This window comes from Pseudorca crassidens, chromosome 17 (assembly GCF_039906515.1).
Source record: "Pseudorca crassidens isolate mPseCra1 chromosome 17, mPseCra1.hap1, whole genome shotgun sequence".
Taxonomy (NCBI): domain Eukaryota; kingdom Metazoa; phylum Chordata; class Mammalia; order Artiodactyla; family Delphinidae; genus Pseudorca; species Pseudorca crassidens.
Window position 1 is genome coordinate 42,560,379 of NC_090312.1, and position 22,567 is coordinate 42,582,945.

The following is a 22,567-nucleotide window of genomic DNA, read 5'->3' on the forward strand; positions in this document are numbered from 1 at the left end:
GGTATATTAGAAGCATGTTTTCCCCCAAAGAAGTATATAAAATTACCCTTTGTTCAAACACCCTCATTATGAGAGGAAAGCCGGAAACTGGGGCCACTGCACTTAAGTCCTTTGCCTGCTTGACTGTTCTGTTCAGGATTATAGCAGCCAGAGTCCTTTCAGGGACTGATAAAAGGTCATTGGGCCAAGCATTCTGAACACAGCTGTTTCAGCTGCATATCAATCATTTGTTTTCTTAGAAAAAAGCTTTGATGGTTCTGAGGATAATTTATTGTTTGGAGAGAGTCAAGATTCACTTTCTAAATCCATGAATACCAATGATGAACATATGCATTAACTGAATTCTAGTAGTGACTGGTTTTTCAGGCTTTCAGGAGATTGGTTTACCTGGCTTGAAGTTGTACAAGTTTTTTTTTTTTTTGTCATATGTTTTCTCTTTGGTAAATACCTTCCAGTGGAATGACTGGTTATAGGAGGTGTATGTTTAACTTTCTAGGAGTCTGCCAAACTGTTTTCCAAAGTGATTGTACTACTTTACATTCCTTCCAGTAGTGTGTGATATTTCTAGGTGCTCAACATCTTTTTTTTTTTTTAAGTTATAATTGACTCTACATCTTTGTTAACACTTAATATAGTCAGTTTAAAAAATTTTAGTCAATTTAGTGAGTGTGTGGTGTTATGTCATGTTTTGAAACAACTTTATTGATTTATAATTCACATACCATATAATTCACCCACATAAAACATATAATTAATAATTTTTAGTAGTATATTCACAGTTATGTGCAACTATCACTACTATTGTAAGGTGTTTTCAACACTTCAAAAAGAAATCCTGGGGACTTCCCTGGTGGCACAGTGGTTAAGAATCCACCTGCCAGGGCTTCCCTGGTGGCGCAGTGGTTGAGAGTCCGCCTGCCGATGCAGGGGACACGGGTTCATGCCCCGGTCCGGGAAGATCCCACATGCCGCGGAGCGGCTGGGCCCGTGAGCCATGGCCGCTGAGCCTGCGCGTCCGGAGCCTGTGCTCCGCAACGGGAGAGGCCACAACAGTGAGAGGCCTGTGTACCGCAAAAAACAAAACCAAAACAAACAAACAAACAAAGAATCCACCTGCTAATGCAGGGGACACGGGTTCGAGCCCTGGTCCAGGAAGATCCCACATGCTGGAGAGCAGCTAAGTCCATGCACCACAACTACTGAGCCTGCGCTCTAGAGCCTGTGAGCCACAACTGCTGAGCCCACGAGCCACAACTACTGAAGACCTTGCGCCTAGAGCCTGTGGTCCGTAACAAGAGAAACCACTGCAATGAGAAGCCTGTGCACCATAACGAAGAGTAGCCCCCGCTCGCCGCAACTAGAAAAAGCCTGCGCACAAGACCCAACACAGCCATAAATAAACAAACAAACAAATAAATAAATTTATTAAAAAAAAAAAGAAATCCTGTACTCTTTAGCTTTCAACCCGCCCCCACCATGTGCCCCACCCCCACCCCAACTCACCCTCACCTCCCAGCCCTAAGTAACCACTAAACTAAACTACTTTCTGTCTGTATAGATTTACCTGTTCTGGACGTTTCATATAAATGGAATCATGTAATGTGTAGTCCTTTGGTGACTGGCTTCTCTCACTTAACATAATGTTTTCAAGGTTTATACATGTTGTAGCATGTATCGGTATTTTAATCCTTTTAATGGCTGAATAATATTACATTGTAGTGATGTACCACAATTTGTTTATTCATTTGTCAGTTGAATGGATATTTGGGATGTTTCTACCTTTGGGCTATTATGAATAATCCTGGTATAAACATTCATGTACAAGTTTTTTGTGTGGATGTGTTTTTCTCTCTCTTGAGCATATACCTAGGAGTGGAATTGCTGGGTCATATGGTAACTCTAACCTTTTGAAGAACTGCAAATCTGTTTTCTAAAGTGGCGGTACTATTTTACATTCCACCAGCAGTGTGTGAGGATTCCAATTTCTCCGCGTCTGCACCACACTTTTTATTATCTATTTGATACTTATCATCCTAGTGGATGTGAAGTGTATCTTGTAAATTCATTTATTTATTTATTTTTGGCTGCATTGGATCTTTGCTACACACAGGCTTTCTCTAGTTGTGGCGAGTGGGGACTACTGTTCATTGCAGTGCGCGGGCTTCTCGTTGCGGAGCATTGGCTCTAGGCGCGTGAGCTTCAGTAGTTGTGGCACGTGGGCTCAGTAGTTGTGGCTTGCGGGCTCTAGAGTGCAGGCTCAGTAGTTGTGGCACACTGGCTTAGTTGCTCCGTGGCATGTGAGATCTTCCTGGACCAGAGATCAAACCGGTGTCCCCTGCATTGTGTGTATTTGGTAAAAGACATAGTGAATAGCTCTTCAGTGATGGGGGAATGAGATTTCCCTCTCTTCAGCTGGAATAACTTTTATCTAGCCATTGAAAATATAGTGTACAAGTTAGGTGAGAAGTAAGAGCTAGGGCTCGGTATGAGGGTGGTCTGTATTCCTCAAGGAAGTGCTCATGTTTTAACTATAACTGCCAAGGGGAAAAGAGAAAATAAGACAGAAATAAGGGGAGATTTTGTCTAGTGTCAAGTGTACTTTGAATTAATAGATAACTTTTAGTGTTTTTGCTTCAAAACACTAAAAGATATCATTATATAGAATATCATATACATACCTTTCAACCTATTCTGCTGTTATTCTTTGTCTTATTATGTTTTATCTTTTTTAAGTTGAACTATAATTTACATGCAATAAAATGTATAGCTCTTAAATGATCAGTGATGATTTTTGTTAAATGTATATACACGTGTACCTGTCACTCAGAACAAATTCTTGTATTTATTTTTTTAAAATTTGTATTGGAGTATAGTTGATTTACAATGTTGTGTTAGTTTCAGGTGTACAGTAAAGTGAATCAGTTATACATATACATATATCCACTCTTTTTTAGATTCTTTTCCCATATAGGTCATTACAGAGTATTGAGTAGAGTTCCCTGTGCTATACAGTAAGTGCTTATTAGTTATCTGTCTTATATATAGTAGTGTGTATGTGTTGATCCAATCTCCCAATTTATCCCTCCCCCTCTCCACCCCCGCCTTACCCCTGGTAACGGTAAGTTTGTTTTCTACATCTGTAACTCTGTTTCTGTTTTGTAGATAAGTTCATTTGTACCCCTTTTTTAGATTCCACATATAAGTGATATCATATGATATTTGTCTTTCTCTGACTTACTTCACTCAGTATGACAATAGAACAAATTCTTCTCTCCTGCCTCTTTCCAGTCAATTTCCCAACTGTAGAGGCAGCGACCACTTTCTGGTTTCTATCACCATAAATTAGTTTCCCCATTGCTGGAGAATTTTCTGTGTTAGACTGTTTGGATATGTTTTTGTAAGGTGATATTGGAAATGTTTTCAAGAGGAATATAGACTTTTGTAAGAAACTTTTGATTTCCTGATTATATACTACTGAATTCTCAGAATCAGTGGTCCAACCTGATTGCTCCCTAACTAGGAGACAAGAGTATATTAATGAAATTTAGTCTGATTGCTACTTTACTGTTTTACTTTGTTCTTATTTGAAAAAACTACAGGTGTTTCTTTGAGAGAACTCTGTGATCTTATATTACTTTTCCTTGATTTTGTCATGTCACTGTTAATTAAATCAGTTGTTTATTCAGAATGTGATGATAGATCTTTTTCCATGGATGCTGAAATTTTATCTTTAATTAGTAGAGTTTAAAATGTTGCCAGTGATTATTATGTTATTTTATTTCAACATAGTTTGTATGATGATAAGAAATTTACATTCATTGTACTCATGGTAATGTTAACATGTGACATTTGCAATTTCCCATTTTATAAAATGCTAACATGTGCATGAAATAATACTTAATACAATCTAATTCACCTGTGCTTTTATTTGTTGAATGATCTTACTATTTAAATATTAAAGTCGTCTTTAATAATGTGGTTTTTATTTTATTTTTTATTCTAGTTCATTTAGCCCCTAAAGAAATAACAGTGTCTAAGGGACAAGAAGAGGAGCCTGATAGCCTAGTTAAATATTTCAGTGTTGTTTGGTGTAAGCCTTCAAAGAAAAAACACAAAAAGTGGGAAGGCGATGCTATTCTTATTGTAAAAGGAAAGTCATTCACATTAAAGGATTTGGAAGGCAAAGACATTGGAAGAGGTATTGTGATATTACCTGATGTTTATGATTTGGTCTAAAATTAATATATATCTCTGGCTACAAAATTGAAATGTAATTGGGTTTTACAAAGTTGTTCCTTAATTGACTTTCATGTCTAAATTATCTCATAAACATAAAATTATCTCTTAATCGTGAGTCGGACAGTCTTATGTATACTCAGTGAGATGAATCTCATCCCATGGTTTCATTTTCTCCAAAAATAAAATGGCCATCCAGGTATATACAGTTACATTGGCATTTTTGTGAGATTAAGCAGTTTGTCTTGGTGTGTTTTACATCTTTTTTTTTTTTTTCCAGAATGCTGAGTGATTAAAAGTTAAAAAAATGTTGGTATTAGGAGTGGAATGATATTTAACTTCAATGATACCTAAAAAAATTTGAAAAATAGCAAGGAGATAATGACTAGACATGACCTAGATTAATACATACAAATTGGAGGTTACCATTATTTCCATTATAAAATGTTGCCAGCATGATTTGTACAAATTAGCCCACAAATTCAGAATACCTAAAACCATTATGGTTGTTTTGCATTGTCTCTTACTGTTCAGTTCTGAGTGTGGCCCATAATTATAAAATCTGTTCTACAAGTTCACTCATTCATTTGAAAACACCATAGTTTATAGCTTTCAGTAACTGTTATGTGCTAAGCAGTATGCTAGGAGTAAGCATTCAAAGATGGATATAGTTTACAGTTTAGTGGGGACAGGGCAATGTAATTAATAATTAGGAAGCACTAAGGTAATTGTTTCAATGAGAATTTTTGCTAAGCACAATACGAGCATATATAGAAGGACCATTTAAGTTGACCTTCGAGGCTAACGGAAAGCTTCATAGGAGTTATTGTTTAAGGTAATATTTGAAGGATGGATAATTTTGTAGGAGATGAGAAAGGGGCAAGGCATATGTACAGTTTCAAAGGCAAAACTACTTCAGTGTTTCAGGAATATAGTATATGAAGGGCAGTGGCAAAGAGGCAAGAGTTGAGGCTGTATGGAATTATCTGCAATAGAATTTTTTATTATAAAAATATTGAACAAATGCTATATATTCACTATTATTCTTAGTGTTTAGAGAAATTTAAAAAGAAAAATTGCAGTACACATTCCACGTTGTTGGTTAGGGTAGATTGAGGCAAAATTTTTGGAGAACTTGTTTATAACTATTTAGTGAAATTATATTCTAAAGCCACGTAGAGAGGTAAGAATTATCAAAATTACTCTGGAACATGTTACCCATAAGGTATAGTATATATGGTTTTGAGTATGTATAGTTTGTAATAAAATGCTCTTTCAGTTGCAAGTAGTGATAAATGCAGATTAGTTTATAAACAGTGGGTTTTTGCTCTGACTACCCAAGTACAATCACCTGTGGTGCTTTTAAAAAATGCCAGTGCTTAGGCCTTGACCTCTGAGGCTCTGATTATTTGGTCTGGATGGTGGGGAGAGGGGCTGGACATCCGTATGTTTTAGATTTCCAGATGATTCTCATATCCAGCAGGAGTTGAATCCACTGGTTTAAACATTAATGGAGGTTTTAATTGGCTTTCACAGTGAAAACATGCAAACATAAGACTTGGTTGCTTAATTATAACATTAATAAATATATCAACCTGGAGTTAATCTTGCAAGTTATTGCCTATAATGCAAGCGGTTTTTCTTTTAAATAAATTGGATATACAGCATTTAAATATTGTTAATGTAGGAATAAACACTCTTAAGAAAACTGAAGGCTGTAATGCTGAAGTTGCTAATAGCTTGTGATAATGTAGTCAGATTCATTTGACTGTCATTACACAATACCCAGAAAAGAACAGGTGTGGGAAACAGAGTTCAAGAGTTTAAAGAAGGTCTTCTGGAGACTTAGAGATGTTTGAGACAGTCATCACTATGGATCAAAGTGAAATGAGAGATCTTGGAATTAGAGACTTCTGAAGATGCCTCAAAATTATGTTTATTCTTATCTCCCATTTTCATGTGATTAATAGGAATTGGATTAATAGTGTTGGATTCTATATAAAGATAAAACTATTCTCTTCCTTAGTGTGGAGAGATCAAGACTGGTGTTGAATTGAGATAGTCTGGGAAATGGAGGGATGGGTCTTTAGCATTGAGGAGCTCCAGCCAAATAACTTCTTCCTATATCAGACCTCTGTCATAAATAATTGAAGAATGTATATTATGTAGTTACCAATTGGCATGGATTATAACGATTAGCCCAGTTTTAATAGGGAATTGTAGCAATTTCCAGCTAGTTTTAAAAGGGTCATGTCATGTTTTCTAAAATGTGATGATCTTTTATTTTTTGTTTTTAGAGACTTTAAAAAGTTTTTGTTGTACACAGTTTTTGCCCCTCCTAGTGGCACAAAAACCATGCATTTAATGTAGACAAGCATAGGAATCTAAAATTCCCTCACTCTATCTGGTTAATGAGTTCATTTTAAACAGACTCTGACTAACTTACTCATATTTATATTGCATCAGCACCTTACACCTGGCAGCACTTAATAAATGTCTGTTGAATTAATAATAACTCAAGTTTGTTATTATAAAATATGCCACTTTTTTTTTTTTTTTTTTTTTTTTTTGCGGTACGCGGGCCTCTCACTGTTGTGGCCTCTCCTGTTGCGGAGCACAGGCTCCGGACGCACAGGCTCAGTGGCCATGGCTCACGGGCCCAGCCGCTCCGCGGCATGTGGGATCCTCCCAGACCGGGGCATGAACCCGTGTCCCCTGCATCGGCAGGCGGACTCTCAACCACTGCGCCACCAGGGAAGCCCTATGCCACTTTTTATTCAGGAGCTAGAACTTGGACTATCAGTGGCCTCTATGACAAATATACTTTTACTATGCTATCTCAGGTGGAACAGTAGAGTACTAGTTGTGGTAGAAATTGTTTTTATTGCTAGTTCTGCACATTTCCAGCTGTTTCCAAGTGGAAATAGAGCTGCCCTCATATTTCTCTAGTTTGTTCACAAGAAAGGAGGGTCCATATAGTCTATCAAACTCTTTTCTTGGCATGATTTTCTACAGACAGCAGATGGCAAAACTATGAATACAATAGGCTGTATTTTCAGTAATTAAGAAAAGCCTTGCCTCTCTAAAACTTGCCTAATTTTTATAACTATATAATTATTTATGCCTTCTGATTTTTGCATGTATGTGTGTGTGTTTTTACTAAAATGATAAATTATATTTTTGGTCTGGCTAATGGTTATATGGGGCTATTTGCATTCCAAGTAGTTTTTATTCTGTACAGTTACAGGAAGAAGACTCTGGTTACACTAATCAAGTCATTTTAGAGTGTCAATAAATTAAATTAATTTTTTTCTTCTCAATTTAAAGGCATTGGATATAAATTCAAAGAGCTTGAAAAGATTGAAGAGGGCCAAACAATGACGATTGGTGGAAAAGAAATAGAAGTCATGGGTATAATCTCTCCAGATGATTTCAACAGTGGCAGATGTTTTCAGCTTGGAGGAGGAAGTTCTGCTGCCTTATGTTCTTCTCAAGCTGTCAAGAAGTGTTTCTCTAACCCTTTCAAAAGTGTCTGTAAACTAAGTTCAAAGGAAAATAGACAGAAAAGTTTCCAAAATTGTAAACCACGCCATGACCCATATGCACCAAGTAAGATTTCAAAACTAATTTGAGTATTATGTTTTTACTGTCTAAAGATATTTTGGTATGTGAATTTAAAGTTTAAATTTTGTATTAAAGCTTTCAGGTAAAAGTAAATACTATTTTTCAGACATACAGTCTGATGTAAGGGATAATGTTAAAGTTGAGTAACAATATAGTGTGAGAATTATTTCATAAGTATATGTACAATTGCAAGAATACAGTAATCAAAATACTATACATGTGTTAAAGGAAAGTTGTGTAAATTGTAGATGTATACACACATACATACATGTATATGATTTTGAGTAAAATCTGATATCTTTAGTAGGGAGAAAAATTAGTAAATTCATGAGTTAGGAATATTTTTGAGTTTCCGTTTTGAAGGCCATATGCTTTGATCACGTATATTAGTGATTTAATTCAGTATTAAAATATTGAAAGGTCAGATGTCATGTAAAGAATTCAAATTTTATTCATGAGAATTCAATTCATCAAGTTAATTTTCACATTAATGAATTTAATTTAAAAATTACATAAAAAATAAAACCATGTCTGTTTATGACTTTTTAAAATTTAATGGTTCAGTCAACAAGTATTTTTTGTGTGCCTTTTATACATTGGGCCCAGAGGTGAAACTGTCGTGACAGAGCTTCTCATTTGGTGAGGAGACAGACAAGAAATTTGAATTATAGTGTAGTAGATGTAGAAGTTGGAGAATAGGCTTTTTTCGTAACAGTAGTAAAATAAAAGTATTAAAATAACTATTAAAATAATCATAAATAAAAGTATTAAAATAACTATTTTCCCCTCTTGCAAGTATTATGGAAACAGAATTTTTGAAATAAAGGGACCTTTTAGGTAATTTAGACCAATCCCTTCACTATGCATTTGAGGAAACTGAGTTCCAGAAGGATGAACTGACTTGCTTGAATTAAAATAACTGTTGGCATAATTGAGATTAAAACCCCCAAATTAAAAATTCCTAGCTCTATTCTAGCTTGTTTGAGACTTAATTGAAATTTAGAGAGTGGAAGCTTATGCTTCTGATTTTTCTCTTTATCTAAATATTTTGTCTGTCCCACTAGCTCTTTTAACAAGCCTCCTTCTCTCCTTTATTCTTATTTCTCTTTGCCTTCCTGTCATGTAATAATAGAGGGCTGTGGGGAACTGAAAAGAATACTGTACTTAGTCAAAGACCTGAGTTAGAGTCTTGGTTTTACCACTGAACTAACTGGTCCTTCAACCTGTTGGGGGAGTCACTTCATTAATATTTTTGCCTCCTCATGTGTAAAATATGGGTTCTAATAACTACCATAGAGACTTAGAGTGCCTGGTATATGTTGTGTATGATAAATATTTGTTGACTGAATGAATGAAAAATTTTATTGTGATAATTTGTATATATGTGTATATGAGCATGTGTGGGTGTGTGTAAGCAAGCCCTTTTTGTAAATGGTAAATAGTTGATTATTCTCTCTCTCTTTTTTTTATCTTGCTAAGGTTAGGACTAAGTTGTACACTTAAAACTAAAGCATGACAGATTTTGTTAGCATTGAACAATGCCTCATCATTGTGAACGTAGAGGAGCATCTTAAGATTTGAATTGGTGTCCTATTGCTGTGGTGCTTTAGGTTTTACTTTTCTTGAAGCTGGGTACTTTGTTAGATGACCTGTGATTCTGTGGTCCTTCTTGCTTGAGCTGTGTATCATCTTTACCTCTATCTTCTTTTTTTCCCTTTGTCCTTTTTAAAAGATAGAAAAAAATGGGGCTATTTCTTGGTTGGAAATCCACAAGGCATACACTCTTGCTTTGTTACCGGGATATAGAGGAAACCCAAGGGCCAAGTTTTCCATTTTCACTCCCTAGTCCCCTACCTGCCAGGAATTCATCTCAAAAATGAGAGGTGAATTCCTGGTTGCTCAGAAACATGGGAAGATCACAGAAAATTTTCTTCTGGGTAATTGCTATCAGTAAACACAACCAGACTCTCATTCCTGTGACTATGTATTTCCACATTGATGGTTATTTATTTAATCTTCTTTTTTTTTTGGCCACACCATGCAGCTTGTAGGATTTTAATTCCCCGACCAGGATTTGAACCCGTGTCCTCGGTAGTGAAAGCTCAGAGTCTTAAGCACTGGACTGCCAGGGAATTCCCCATATTTGATTTCCTGGAACCCATTTTTAAAAAATCTCCTTTTCTCATCTTTGTTCTTCTCTTTTTTCCTTTTTGTTTATTTTTTAAAATTTATTTTTTTAACCATGATGTAGACATACAAATATATCCAAAAAATTATTTTGATGAGTTTATTTTCTGACTTCAGATTTATCAGTTGAGACCAGCTTTCTAGTTATGTTTGATTTTGTTTTTTTGGGTGACTTTTAATAAATCTTTTAAATTGTATTAGCGTGTTTCTAAAGAATTTCATTGTTATTTGATGGTTACTTCATGCTGCTTTGCAAAGATTTATGAATGAAGTAATTAACTTTAAGCAAATAATGGTGGTGAAGTCAATGGAAAATTTGTCATTCTTTCTCAGTTCTTCTGAATAATAGGAGTAATGGTCATTGTTAGTGGGTACAAGAATGAAAAAAGGGAGCCTTTATATTAAATTTAGAAAGCCTTTCCAGAATAAGAAGTTGTGAGTATTAGCAAGAGCATCTTGGCAAAATTCCAACCTGTGCTTTCAGTTGGAAATAGTTCTCTTTGCTCTGAATACTGAACTATTAAGTGTTGTGGCTGAATTCTTTATGAGACAACAGTGAATTTCAGTGGTTTCAAAGCACTTTTGGGCATGAAGTTTGGAAAGCTCTTCACAATTCTTTGCATGAAATCTTACATCAATAAGGCAAGAGATTTTATTTTTTTAATTTTGTACCTTTGCTTAGCATTGATGTTACTGAATTTCAAAGTTTTTTTGCCACAAATGATGGCAAATAGTTCTACCTTCTGAGTAATTAGAGCAAGATAATGTAGTTACTGACAGAGTGAAATTGGAATACATTTATAATTATACTTTTCTCTTTTTCTTAAGATTCACTTGTTATGCCACAACCAGATAATAATCACCAGCAGATGTTCAGTAAGAACTGTTTTCCTGTTGTGGATGTAGTGATAGATCCTCACCTTGTATTTCACCTTCGACCACATCAGAAAGAAGGGATCATATTCCTTTATGAATGTGTGATGGGAATGAGGTAGGAAAATAATCTGTTTAATCTGAGCTTTGATTTAACCTGTAACATAATGGTTTTCTAGGACAAGCCTGATATATAATGCATCTCAGTGGGTACAGCATATATTTTAGTTGGTGGGAATGGCAAATGGTACTTAATGTGTATGTTTATTCCGCAGGTAGTTCTTTTTTTTTTTTTGCAGTACGTGGGCCTCTCACTGTTGTGGCCTCTCCTGTTGCGGAGCACAGGCTCCGGACGCGCAGGCCCAGTGGCCACGGATCACGAGCCCAGCCGCTCCGCAGCATGTGGGATCCTCCCAGACTGGGGCACGAACCTGCGTCCCCTGAATTGGCAGGCGGATTCCCAACCATTGCGCCACCAGGGAAGCCGCCCCCCAGCTTTTTTTAAGCAGATTTTTTTTTAAATTTATTTTTAAAATTTATTTTTGGTTGCGTTGGGTCTTCGTTGCAGTGCACGGGCTTTTTCTAGTTGCGACGAGTGGAGGCTACTCTTCATTATGGTGTGCAGGCTTCTCATTGCGGTGGCCTCTCTTGTTGTGGAGCATGGGCTCTAGGCGCGTGGGCTTCAGTAGTTGTGGCATGTGGGCTCAGTAGTTGTGGCTTGCAGGCTCGAGAGTGCAGGCTCAGTAGTTTTGGCTTACTGACTTAGTTGCTCCATGGCATGTGGGATCTTCCCGGACCAGGGATCGAACCCGTGTCCCCTGCATTGGCAGGGGGATTCCTAAGCACTGCACCACCAGGGAAGTCCCCCTCCTCCCCTTTTAAAATTGAGTTTTCTTAAAGAACTGTAGTCGAAGTACAGTTGAAGTATCAATAGAAGACACACACATACATACAAACCAGACAAAGGGAGTAAAAAGAAATCAAAGGTCTCTGCTAACATGTTAGTACATTTCCTTCCAGTCCTTTTTTGTTTTGTTTTTAATGCATAGGACCTTGACTTTTATACTGGTCATTTACTAGGGAGTTGGGAATGTAAATTTCCCCAAACTCGAAGAACCCGTTGAATGATGACAAGTTAAGGGAAAACTATTTCCTAGAAACTTTCTAGATTCATGTTCTTTCTCAAATCTGTTCTTCCTTTTGGAGATCTTATCTCACTTGGCCTGAGAATCATCTTTGATTTCTTCTCTCTCACCTTCTCTATCTAATCAAACCTAAACTTTTGATTATTTTGACCTCCCAAATATCATTTGGGTCCTGATTGTTTCTGGCACCTCACTGTAGCAGCTCTAGTAACTGGTGTCATAAAATTATATTTTATCTGGACTATTGCAGTGGTTTCTAACTTGTGTATCTGCTTCTGATACTTGTCAGATTCATTCTCCTTATCACCACCAGCTTGATTTTTCTGAAAACAATTCTGAACATGGCATTTCCTTACTTAAATTTATTACAATTCTCAGAACTTAGAGCAGTGTTTCCTAATCTGTGATATGCACTTTACTGGGTTGTGTATGGGATCATTTTAGGTATACATGGACAAACTTTATTTTTAACTTTTAATAGTAGCATATTGAGTTAATGAATAATTAGAAAGAAATAGCACATTAAACTTTTTGTTTCACAGATAAATTATGCTTAGAAAGAGTTTTCAAATAAATCTAAGTAAAAAAGTGAGTTGGTTTAGAGAAAAATAATAAATAATAACATATAGTATCACATGTATGGCAAAAAATTGTAATGGTAGTCATGAAAGACTGATGTTTGGGAGATGCTGACCTACAGGATACAGTCTGAGCTTTCAAGGATAAGTATCCTCATCTTCTGTCTTCTTCCTATTTTGCCAGCTTCCTAGCTTTTATTTTCTTGCTTGGAATTCAGTTCAAGCTCCAACTGTACTGATCTACCTGATTAATGTAGTGAATTCCTATTTACCTTTAAAACTCTGCTCAAGTTTCATCTTCTTCAAGAGAAGTCTTCCTGTTCTCTTCCCTATACCATGATGGTGGATGATGGATGGTGGATCACTATTTTCTCTCTGCCACTCACTATGTCTCAGTTAGCTGGCATCTTGCAGTGGCAAATTGTTGATCTAAAATAATAATAGTGGCTATGATGCATGTTTGTAATTTTTTCTCTACACTTTGAAATGGATAACATATGTAAAATTGTGTGGTTTTTTTTTTTTTTTTTTTGGCTGCGTCGGGTCTTAGTTGAGGCCTGCGGGATCTTTCATTGCAGCGTGCGGGCTCTTCGTTGCAGTGCGCAGGCTTCTCTCTAGTTGTGGTGTGCAGGTTCCAGAGCTTATGGGCTCAGTAGTTACGGCGCACAGGCTTAGTTGCCCCGTGGCATGTGGAATCTTACTTCCCCGACCAGGGATCGAACCCACGTCCCCTGCATTGGAAGGCACATTCTTAACCACAGGACCACCAGGGAAGTCCCCTATAAAATTGTTTTTGGTTATTATTTCTACTAGTAAGAAATACAATAGATTAACAAACTACACTTATATTTTTGGTAATATCCTTAATTCCTTTGGATTTTGTAACTTTAAAAATGTATATCTAATACCTTCAAAGAGCTTTAAAAACTATGAATGTTATAAAATGCCACTTACTTATATTATTATATTCCTTATAATATTTAATTTTAAATTACATTAACCAAGTAGGTTTGTTGGATGAGAGTTTTACTAAATTACATGTATTAGATCAAATAGTTAGTGTTTATTTTTTCTTACAGCTCAAGGAGCTATTTTGGTTGAGGACTTCATTTACTGCCAGAGAATCATAAATACAGACCAATAGATCTTTCTGGTTTACATTTCAATGTATTTTAAACTGTTTTGATATCTAATACTGAAACTGATAAAAACTGCTCAACTGTTGGTGATGAGAAGCATGGTTATAGTTAAATTATTCAAAGGTAGATATAAAATTGGGATTCATTTCTAATCTCTAAATATAGATACATGATAGTAACAGATGATTTAGATTCAACTCTAATTTCAAGTTGTTTTAGTAATTTAGTTCACAAATATGTAATGAATATAATTAGCAAAGATGCAAAAGAGAGATATGTCATAAATCAGCTGATTGAAGAGCTAGAAAAAGTGTTTAGTGGGGGCTAGGATCATCCTACGTACAAAATATCAGCTTCTGGTTCTTGACTAATAGGTGATGATATTAGGGACATAAAATATTTTCCTTTTGTAATTGAAGGAAGCATAATTGTTTCTAACAGGGTGAATGGCAGATGTGGAGCTATTCTTGCTGATGAAATGGGTTTAGGGAAAACATTGCAATGTATTTCGCTCATCTGGACTCTACAGTGTCAGGGACCCTACGGTGGCAAGCCAGTAATAAAGAAGACACTTATTGTCTCACCTGGAAGCTTGGTGAATAATTGGAAGAAAGAATTTCAAAAATGGCTAGGAATTGAAAGGATCAAGATATTTACTGTTGATCAGGTAAGAGACTTTTAAAAGTTTAGCCCTGGTCATTTACTAAATCTCTAGATTTTCAAATCAATACTGCAGTTTTCACTGTCTACGTAGCAGTTTTTCAAGTGTAAGTAGCTCTGACCCTTTGCAGATAAATGGAATCTTGTCCTACAATTTGGTCATGAGTTAACATATTCTAATACCTAGTTAATGGTTGTCAGGAATACGCTGCTTAAATTTGATTTCACACAGTTTTTGCCCATGATTTGTTAAATATTATCTTTTTTTTCTTAGGACCACAAAGTAGAAGAATTCACCAAATCTCCATTTTATTCTGTTCTTATCATCAGTTATGAAATGTTACTTCGTTCCCTGGATCAAATTAAGAATATAAAATTTGATCTTCTAATTTGTGATGAAGGGCATCGTTTGAAGAACAGTACCATTAAGACAGCTACAGCCCTCATTAGCCTCGCCTGTGAGAAAAGGATAATTCTAACTGGTCCGTATTTACTTTTGGGGAGATATGATGGTATTTTTGCCTAGTGAATATGCAAAACTTGTAATATGATGTTTGGCATCCAAAGAATTGATGGTATTGAGTGGAATTCATACTAATAAACCTATGTTAGTTGAGTCTTGGTAGGATTCTGAATTATTTAAATCCTATGTAATGTTCTGCAATCCAGATTTTGGATTCTTTGAGGAATAAACACAATGGTATCATGGTAAAGAAGGTAGGAGATGGGACTAGACTGCTTGTGCTTGGTTTCCAAGTCTGATATTTACAGCTGTGCAAGTATAACTTTGGGCAAGTTATACTTCTCTGTACCTCAGTTTCCTTATGTGTGAAATAGGGATAGTAAGACCATCTACTTCATAGAGTTGTTGTGAGGGTCAAATGAGTTAATCCATGTAAAGGTCTTGGAAGACTACCCTATACATGGTAAGTGTTTAATATAAATATCCTCTATTTTTATATGTTTGTGCTGTATGCATATGGTTTTTTGCTGGCCAAAGCTTCTGGCCCAGACTGTCTGGAAGGATGAGATAGACTGTGTGTAAATACAAGAATCTGTTTCTACCGAATCCTTTTTAGCTTAAGGCCTAGACTAGAATTAGGCCTGAATAACTCAGTGTAGCTTTTCTCCCACACCTCACTTTGGTCTTATGTGGTAGCAGAGGAAATTAGAGAGTTACATTCATTACTAAGGTTTGCAACATTTCCATTTTCTACTTAAGGCTCTATTTCCCTATCATCTTTAATCCTTTTGGAAGGGATGGGCAGGGCATGATTATCCTTATTACATCATATCTTATGGTGTCCTTCATGTGTCCTATATGCATGTCAGAGCTCTCCTCTGAAGTTTAAGTGAGGAGGGAGAAAGGGTGTGACCAACAGCTTATTCCTCCATTCCATATCTTTAGGGTAGAAGTATGCCCTGGAGCAACAGAGAAAACTCCCCCTGTTGTGCTCTCATTGAGTTGGGGTGTGGAGGGTACCCATCTTTAAGTAATTTATGATCATTTGACTTCCAGTTCGTGAAGAAGGATTGTATTAACCATTACCAAATGTGATTTTTAAAACTATATGTGCTTTTTAGAAATGATTTTGGGAACTGTTAAATGACCTTTACATTCTTCACATTTAGTCACTTAAAGATAATAAAGATAAAAAGGACAGGGATCAAATCTTACATTTATATCTGCCCCCCAAATTTAGTAGATGTTCAACGAATGTTTGTCGGTAATACTGGTGATATGGAAACCAGAGAATAGAAAAACGGACTTTGAACATTTAGTAGAGGCTGTTTTTAAAGAAAAAAATGAGTTGGGGAAATGGAAAACTTAATCTAGGTAATTTCTGTGTCTTTGGCTATTTGAGAAACTAAGTGGATTCCTTATACTTCTTGACTAGCTTTTGATTTTGAGATCCTTGGGGTCAGAAAAGCAATGGAAAAAAAGATTTAGCTGAATTTAGTTACACTGTGTTGGAAGAAAAAAGCAGAGACTGTTTCTTTTTACTGCTCAATGTGGGGTCAATATTGCTTATGGAGTTAACAGCTATGGAGTTAAAAAGATTGGCATTCGAAGGGGAAAGAAAAATAAAATGGGAGACTGAGAAACTAAGATTACTTTTAGGTAATAATAATAGATAATAAAAAAATAATAGATTCTCCTCTATTTGAAAAACAGATAATGTCCTTTAGCAAAAACGGAGAGTTTTACTAATATTCTCAATTATAAGCAAATACCAGTTCAAATAGCGTTACAAATTAAATTTAATATTTTCAGTAGAAAATGATTCTGGGACTTCATTTAGAAGGACTGTCCTGATGATGACCAGTGAGTTGCTTCCTTTGAGGAATTAGCATTGCCCCCTTTATTCGTACTTTGTCTTCTTTATCTTGTTTCTGTTTTCCAGTCCTTGTCTCTGTTGCTCCTGAGCTGTGAAGGTAGGTGAAAACTAGCACTAACTAACCTCTTACATTTAGAATTACTTACAGTTGGTTTTTATCTCCTTAGAATTGCCTGAATAAATTCTTCTTTTTTATAGTGGCAGCATATCTTACTCCCAATGTGATTTGTGTCTTATTAGGAAGTAACATTTATATATGAGTATGTACAGTGCTCATATATAATAGGTGCTCAGAAGCTATCTAAGAATCAAATGAAAGTAATTTTGATTTTGTTTCCTTCTGCTATCTAGCCTAGTGCTGTGAAGAACATTTAGTTAATATTTACTGGAAATTTTAATATTAAAATTAAATTAAAATTTAATAGAGGTGTATTAGACTTCTAGGGCTGCCGTAACAAAATACCACAGACTGGGTGGTAAATTTCTTCAATGACAGAAATGTATTTTCTCACAGTTCTGGAAGCTGGAAGTCCAGTGTCAAGATGTCAGCAGGTTTGGTTTCTCATGAGGCCTCTCTCTTCGCCTTGCAGATGACCATCTGCTCGCTGGGTCCTCTCATGGCCTGTTCTCTGAGTGTGTGCATCCCTGTGTCTTTCTCTCTTCTTGAAAGGATACGTATTGGATTAGGGCTCCACCCTTATGAGCTTTTTTAACCTTAATTACCTCCTAAAAGGCCCTGTTTCCAAATATATTCACATTGGGAATTAGGGCTTCAACATAAGAATTTTGAGGGGACACAGTTCAATCCACAATATCTTATTATGTTAGATATCCTTCATTAGATGTTAGATATCCTTTCTTTATATTATAAAAAAGAAAAATCTGAGATTTGAAAAAATTCTCATTAAAAAGTGAGAGTTAAAAATGTATATCACACACAGACACAGACACACAGAGATACATACACATATTGCTATATTATAGCATGCTTAGAAACTAGAGAATGGAAATATCCTTCAATCTCAATTTCTTAATGAGCCATTAACAAACATTTTTGTCATGTTTCATTATTCTCTCACACATGCATGCACACATGCACACAGAGAACATACATACATATTCCTTTTTTATATATACATACAAAATCCATCTTTTCATAGACACACATGCACAGCAAAATACACTTAATGTAAACATTTTCCTATGATAGTGCATAATTTTGAAATGTGGTGATGGATATCTACAAGCACATACTTTTCTGTATAGATTCCTAGAAGTGGAATTATAGGACCTGAAGGAAAGATACATGTATGAATATGTATAAAGAGCTCTTAGAGCTTTTTATGGAGATAATAGATGCAGATATAGCTGTAGGTTATTAGCAATGTTCCAGTACTTTGGTTGGGTGGTAGATTTATGTCTCCTTAAAAAGTAAACAGTAAAACAAAGAAAAAGCTTTTATTGCTGGGATAGAGGTAGGGAAAGAGAAAGAGTTCTCTCAGTTTCCCTAGAAGTTTCACTTCCATAGCCCTGAAAATAGTTTTAGTAAACATACAAACTTTACTTGAAAATCTTTAGTGTTTCCTTTTTTCTTGTCACAGGACTTTGCTGCTCGACTTTTATTAATGTTATATTATTTAGCTTCTTCTACAAGTTCTGCATAGTCTAGAATTAGAAAAGAATACTAAAAGCAGCGAACTGGGGACTAAACTACTTCTAGACAACATTTGTGACAACTCAGAATGATACTATACTAGTGTATTGGCTATCTTGTAGGCCCTTCTTTTCTTTTCTTTTCTTTTTCTTCTTTACTCTTTTTCCTTATTATTTTCTGCCCTAAATCCTTTTCCTGATCCCCTTCTTATTGTCTGCCTTTCTTTTTTCCAGTTTTGCTTTTGCCTCTTTCCCTTGTGTATCAGTTGGCGTGATTTCAGGTGTAAGTAACAGATATGTGGATCAAATGTGCTTATTCTCCCACATAACTGCAGGTCTAGAGCTAGGGCATGTTCCAGGGGTGGGGTTACATCAGCTCAACAGTGTTGTTAAGGATTCTGATTCTTTTTGTTCTCTGCTGTGCCATGTTTGGTGTTGACTTCATATTCATGCTTGTAACAAGTGGCCAGAGCAGTTGCAGACATCACATCTAGATGTGGTGATATTTAAAGGAGAACAGGGGCTGGCTCTGCCTTTATCTCCATCTTTAAGAGTGAGGAGACTATCCCAGGCTCCTCCCGACTTCCTTTTATATCTCATTGGGCAGGATGGGTCACATGCTGTTGGTGGAAACTGTCGGTGCCCCATGAGCTCCCCTTTTCTGGGCTGTTGGACCCACCCCATAGCTGCTGGAACTGTTGATTAAACAACCCATGTCTCCTGCCTTTTCTGGAGAATTATCATTGGTTGAGTGAGAGGTCCTTCTCTCCCCTGCAGCTTGGTCAGTGATTGACTCGTATAGAGGAGCAAGTAAAATGCCAGCTCCTTTGCCTCAGGTTAATTTCAGGAGGACCTTTATAATGTAGTTTATGCTCTAAGACTCCCTGTAATTTTGCTCAAGCTAAATTGTTAGTTTCTTCCCCTGCATTTTCTGATTCCATTATTCCCTTTCTCTTGAGAATAATTTCTCCATTAATCATGTGTAGCCTAATCCTTATCTCAGGCTCTGCTTCTGAGAACCCAGTCTAAGACAAACCTTTTCTTACATAAGTCATTGGCGAAGGGGTAGAACTACCATGATTACCTTGGATTCATCATTTGGCTGGCTGGCTGGAAGCCAACCACAATGATCCTTGTACCTTTTGTTCCCTTCTTTGCTTCTTGTTTTTCCCATTCCCCCTATTTTTATTAATCATTGTCATGGATATTCTTTTAAAGGTTTAACAAAATGCATACCAACATAAATATATTTCCTCTAATTCTGTGATGTGTCTAAAAGAATTTAGAACTAACTAGGTGTATTAAAAAAAATTAGTAAGCATTGGTCCAACCTCGAGTCTATGCATTGACTTTCAAAGGAAGTGATCATGAAACTCCTTAACATTGTAAAAATTTGTGTTGTCTGTTATTGAAATAAGTGCATTTTTATTTACTTCTATTATTTATATTTTTGGACAACTTTTTGTACTCTGTTATTTGAAACTCATCTGGAATTATGCTGTTTTACTATGCTGATATATATGTTCACTTGATATTATTATAATTATTGAAACATGCTAGTGTCTCTTTGAAAATTAGTTAGCCAAATATTATTGAGTATGTAGTATGTGCAGGGTATATCAATCTATTACAGTCTGTGTCAGTCTTTAGGATCAATGAAGATCCCAATTTTATCTGATAACTTTGTAAGGTATTAATAATAGGTACCATTCACTGTGTCTACTAAATGTAAGGCACTTCACATCCATTGTCTTTACTTTTCATTGTAATACCACTGGGAAATTATTATCTTCCCACTTTTATAAGGAAAAACATCCCGAGTTTAACTTAAAAGAGCTTAAGTAACTTTGTCCAGAGTCACACAATTATAATAATAACAACTAACAGTTATGGAACGTTTATTGTGCTGCAGGCACAATAGTATATAAATTAACTCATTTGATCCTTACAACCCTAGGAACTGCTATTATTTTCCTAATTTTACAGCAAATAAAATTGGGGTAAGTAACTTTTCAGGGTAACTCAGAGAATAAGTGATGCAGGTAGGATTTGAACCCAAGCAGTCAGACTCTAGAGCCTATTCTCAGCCAAAATGCTGTACTAAATAGACTTCAGTTCACAGTTAAAACCAGAGTTAAAATTTTGTACGATTATTAATTTTTTAAAACTTGATTTAGCTGGTCTTTCTTAGTTTGAGACTTTGCTTGTATTTAGTGATCTTAGGGAAGAGAGTACAAATTTCTATAAAGACCTGATACTGTAAAACACAAACTTGACCTCTCATCACTTTTCTCTCTTTAGGTACTCCAGTTCAGAATGATCTCCAAGAATTTTTTGCATTAATTGATTTTGTAAATCCAGGAATATTAGGCTCTTTGCCGTCTTATAGAAAAATATATGAAGAACCCATTATTAAATCGAGACAACCTTCTGCTTCTGAGGTATAATTTACTTCAATAAGTAGGATAAAAATGAGCAGTTTGGGAAAATCATTCATAACTTGGGTATTATTTTAATTTAGGAAAAAGTAAATTAGTAGAGTGATTTTTAAAATTTTACCCACAATCGTTCAACTCCTTTTGCATATCTTACTTAAGAAAATGACCCTATCACGTGAAAAAGATTCATAAATAGGCACTTCACAGAGAATTATAAATGACAGTAAAACACATAAAAACGTTCATCTTTACTGGTATTGAAAAAGGTAAACCAAATAACCATGAAGTAACTTTCGTACTTTTCTACTGATGTTTTAGTTGGTTAGATTTACATTGTAATAGCAAGTTTACCTAGGGGTACTATTCTCTACTGATTGGAATATAAATTGGTACGACTGGAGGATAGTTTGGCAATATGTATCAAAAGCCTTAAAATTGGGTATAAATATTTACTGAGCATTTTCCATGAACTAGGAACTATATAAAAAATAATGATTGGGCTTCCCTGGTGGCACAGTGGTTAAGAATCCACCTGCCAATGCAGGGGACATGGGTTCGAATCCTGGTCCAGGAAGATCCCACATGCCGCAGAGCAACTAAGCCCGTGCACCACAACTACTGAGCCTGCGCGCCACAACTACTGAAGCCCATGCGCTTAGAGCCCGTGCTCTGCAACAAGAGAAGCCACTTCAGTGAGAAGCCTGCGCACCTTGCACACCACAATGAAGAGTAGCCCGCGCTCGCCGCAACTAGAGGAAGCCCGCGTGCAGCAATGAAAACCCAATGCAGCCAAAAATAAATAAAATTAAATTAAAGGAAAAATAATGATTTAAGCATATATTTAATAGAATGGGAAATGTTTATGATACATTATTTAAAAATAAAATCACATTCATTTATTTACCCAACACTTACATATTAAATACCTAAAGTGGGCCAAATGCTAAGTGCCAGACACCGGGGAATATGGTGATAAGCCAAACTGGTTGGTTGTTCCCATGAAGCTTTGTGGTTTGAGATACTGTTTTTGTTACAAATAAAAATAAAACATCTAATATATTTACATATTTATGCAAACAAAATGGTTTTGAAGATATACATAGAAAGTCTTGGCAGCATTGGCTGTTTCTGGTTGATGAAAGTTAGCTTTAATTTTCTTATTTTTGCATAACTATATTTTCTGACCTTTCTCCAGTGAACCAATTATTTTGTAATAAAAATTGAGAATAGTTTTAAAATATAAGGGAAATTTTCTGTGATTTATATAGAAACAAATATGTACATATGGGATTTATTTTAAGCTTCCCTGTGAAGTTCTATACACTTTAAAGAGTCTATGTAGAGAATTTATTTTTTTATTTATTTATATTTTTTGGCTGCGTTGGGTCTTCACTGCTGCGCCGGGCTTTCTCTAGTTGCGAGTGGGGGGCTACTCTTCGTTGTGGTGTGCGGGCTTTTCATTGCGGTGGCTTCTCTTGTTGCAGAGCATGGGCTCTAGGTGCGCAGTCTCAGTAGTTGTGGCGCACAGGCTTAGTTGCTCCGTGGCATGTGGGATCTTACTGGACCAGGGATCGAACCCATGTCCCCTGCATTGAAAGGCAGATTCTTAACCACTGCACTACCAGGGAACTCCCCTATGTAGAGAATGTAAACATAAATTTCATTCATACTGTATTTTGACTTTAAAAATGTACT

The 22,567-nt window shown here is 35.9% G+C and overlaps 1 protein-coding gene across 4 annotated transcripts in view; it reads left to right on the forward strand.

The window, feature by feature from the left end:
* Nucleotides 1-22,567, forward strand: part of RAD54B (RAD54 homolog B) — a 94,270-nt gene that overhangs the window by 54,146 nt on the left and 17,557 nt on the right. For all 4 annotated transcript variants that reach the window (XM_067711761.1, XM_067711762.1, XM_067711764.1 and 1 more), the window contains 6 exons: nucleotides 4,004-4,198; nucleotides 7,564-7,845; nucleotides 10,876-11,038; nucleotides 14,224-14,449; nucleotides 14,717-14,924; nucleotides 20,736-20,875. In XM_067711761.1, the coding sequence (XP_067567862.1) occupies nucleotides 4,004-4,198; nucleotides 7,564-7,845; nucleotides 10,876-11,038; nucleotides 14,224-14,449; nucleotides 14,717-14,924; nucleotides 20,736-20,875 (1,214 nt within the window). The remainder of the gene's footprint in view (nucleotides 1-4,003; nucleotides 4,199-7,563; nucleotides 7,846-10,875; nucleotides 11,039-14,223; nucleotides 14,450-14,716; nucleotides 14,925-20,735; nucleotides 20,876-22,567) is intronic.